The sequence below is a fragment of the Hyalella azteca genome, unplaced genomic scaffold (assembly GCF_000764305.2).
Source record: "Hyalella azteca isolate HAZT.00-mixed unplaced genomic scaffold, Hazt_2.0.2 contig8359, whole genome shotgun sequence".
NCBI classification, from domain to species: Eukaryota; Metazoa; Arthropoda; class Malacostraca; order Amphipoda; family Hyalellidae; genus Hyalella; species Hyalella azteca.
Window position 1 is genome coordinate 3050 of NW_025938455.1, and position 2856 is coordinate 5905.

The following is a 2856-nucleotide window of genomic DNA, read 5'->3' on the forward strand; positions in this document are numbered from 1 at the left end:
CATTTGCTGGCAAATTTCCTGAATGCAGAACAAGAAGTAATATTAAGCTAATGCAATTATTATTGATAATATTTAATGGCTTACAACAGCGTTCTCATGGTATGGACGGTATAATTCTTAGTTATTATTAATACAGCTTCATGCCTTCAATTGACTACCATTGTTATACTATGATTAAGTAAGGCTTGCAATATAAGTCAAGAAGTGTAAATTTTAATTCAACACCTCATAAAATCCAGTAACATAGGTACCGTACATAAAGAAAATTATTATAGTCTCACGAAAAACAATGTTAAACCAATTATTGAACCGATGGTTTAAAAAATTAATCATTTCACTAAAGTAAGAAAATACAAGCAATAAAGGTAACCAAAAAATATTATTCACTCAGAAAGTTGTCTGATTTTCTCTAGCACAGAGACGGTGGAGGTGATTGAGGCGAGGCATTTGGCTAGCTGGTCCTGGTCGTCGGAGCTGTACAGCTGCTGGGTGAGCTTGCCCAGCCTGTGGCCGATGGCAGTGACCACTTCCCTCATTTCTGAGCTCAAATCCACGCCTTGAACCACGTAACTGCACAGCAAAATTCACATATAGAACAACAACTTTAGAAATTAGTCATGTGCAACAAGAATATCTGTAATCGTTAAGGAAATGAAGACTTACAAACCTGTTTTTCCAACCTGCTAGCCACATCCTCTACAGGAAGAATTTTCAACTTGGTAATAAACATGAATTATCAATAAATTCCCTAAGAGCTTTCAATCTAGATTTTTTTAAAATAGCATGGCTTTGAAAAGCATGCACTTTAACCATTTGTCATGTATTATGATGAAAAAGAATGCTCAAATCGATAGGTAATCACCTGCTTGGACCAGATGAGGAATGGGAGTTCCTGGGTGCAGACGAGGAATGGGAAGCTTTAGGAGCAGATGACTTCTTCTTGGGTTTAAATGTGACCACGATGGATTCAGGGTCTTTATTTTGCTGTGCTGGGCCCTTGACTGGAATATAAAAAATAGCATAACACAATGATATGGACAGGATATGTCAAATACTTGCTTCCTAGAATGTATTGAGTAGATTGCATGATCTAGCTAAACAAAAACCTTCATATCCAGCAAACATTATAGTGACTGTTGCAAGGAGACCATTGATAAAGATAATAATAATAATTCTATTGCTTGTCAAGCAAAATTTCTAGCACATAGGTACCTAAACTAAAACCAAATATATGGGAGTAAGGTTTCAAGGTGGCAACAACTCTTATGATCAATTCAAGCCCATCATAAAACTTGCTCAGAACATATTACAGTACCATAGTTGCTGGTAGAATTTTATGCATTAGAAGCAAACAACTGAATTCAAGTTTTGATAATTGAAATGCAGTTACTACTCAAATTGGTGCCGCTCTACCTACCTGTATTACTGTTGTCTAAATTGCACCCAATGCAGAGTTGGACACCTGCTCTGTCTTCCATGAGGATACAGTCACACAAGTGACATGTGGTGGCCAGCATCTTGTATCCCTTGAGGAGCAGCTGGCCCATCTCATGAGATACTATATCTGTACGACTTTTTTCATCTTTAATTTGTTTATTATTCAGACTTCCCCATTCATTATTTAGCTGGTCAGGCAAATCTACTACTAGCTCATCAGCTATTACAGTTCCATTGACAGCAGCATTGCCAGATTGACTAGATACTTGAGTGCTGTTTGGCATTGTAGAAAATTTAGTCTTCATGAGTGGATTCTGTAAATGAATCAATAGTATTAATGTTTGACAAATGGGTCAAATGTACAACATTTAAGTTCAATTCAAGATTTTACGGTAGCTGTATATTAATCACATTCATGTTTCATGGTAAGTCCACCTAATCAGTATAAAATATATACTATGGTACACACTTTGATCTAGTACACTCTCCTTGCTGTAAAGCTAATTATGTATGAAAAGTTAAGAGTATATTTCATGGAGCAAGATGGAAGATTCCAAAGCAAAAGTGGTGATATTGAGAAAAATGTTTTCCATTGAAACCTCCATACAATCTAGTATAATACCTACACAATATTTGGAATTATAAAGCAGTTACTTTCATTTATAATTCATTACCCAGTCACAGGGTCACAAATCACTATCATTTGCTAAAACTAAGATCAGACCATAAGATGAAGTTTTATGACACTATATGTCCGTATTCTAAAAATATATATTTTCATGCCACTGAACAAATTTGATAATCAATGATCAGATGATATAATTAGAAAATTTACAGTTCAACAAGCCAATCAAGGCTAATAAATGCTACTTGATTTACAATTCTTGCAAAATTTGTCCTAAATAGCCTCTTTTTACCAGGTTTTTCTTAGTTTCGCTTCGTCTCTGTCTGTCATGAAAAATTCAAACCTTAATTTAGAGCATTTCTGAAGGTCCTAGAAACTTGAAATTTGGCATGCATGCTTATGTTGCTTAACAATTCAAGATTTGATCACCAGAAGTAATAATAAAAAAAAATTTACATTTTTTTGTTTTGATTTAAAAAAAGCCTAAAAATTCATGGTTTGGAATAGAGTTTTTTGTCGCTAAATTTTACAATTGCTAAAATTGCTAAACTAAACGGTAGAAAATAAAAAATATAAAAATATTAAAAAAAACACGTTTTCTTAACGGATAAAAAAAAACATTTACTCTTGCATAACATTACATAACATTTTACATAACTTTAATGTTGTGTAAGAGTTAATGTTTTTCTTTTTTGTCCATTAGGAACACATGGTTTTTAAAAGTTTTTATTTGTTCCATTTCATTGTTTTTAATTTTGCTTACACCAGAAAAACATGATTTTTAAAAATGGTTT

The 2856-nt window shown here is 33.4% G+C and overlaps 1 protein-coding gene across 1 annotated transcript; it reads right to left on the bottom strand.

Moving 5' to 3' along the window:
- Positions 1–200: 200 nt before the first annotated feature.
- LOC108676548 (protein ZNRD2-like) lies at positions 201–1857 on the bottom strand. Its single transcript, XM_018164636.2, has 3 exons — positions 1418–1857; positions 863–1001; positions 201–570 (listed from the first exon to the last, which is right to left on the bottom strand). The coding sequence occupies exons 1-3, from the start codon at positions 1740–1742 to the stop codon at positions 384–386; spliced, it is 651 nt and encodes a 216-aa protein (XP_018020125.1). The 5' UTR covers positions 1743–1857; the 3' UTR covers positions 201–383.
- Positions 1858–2856: the final 999 nt, after the last annotated feature.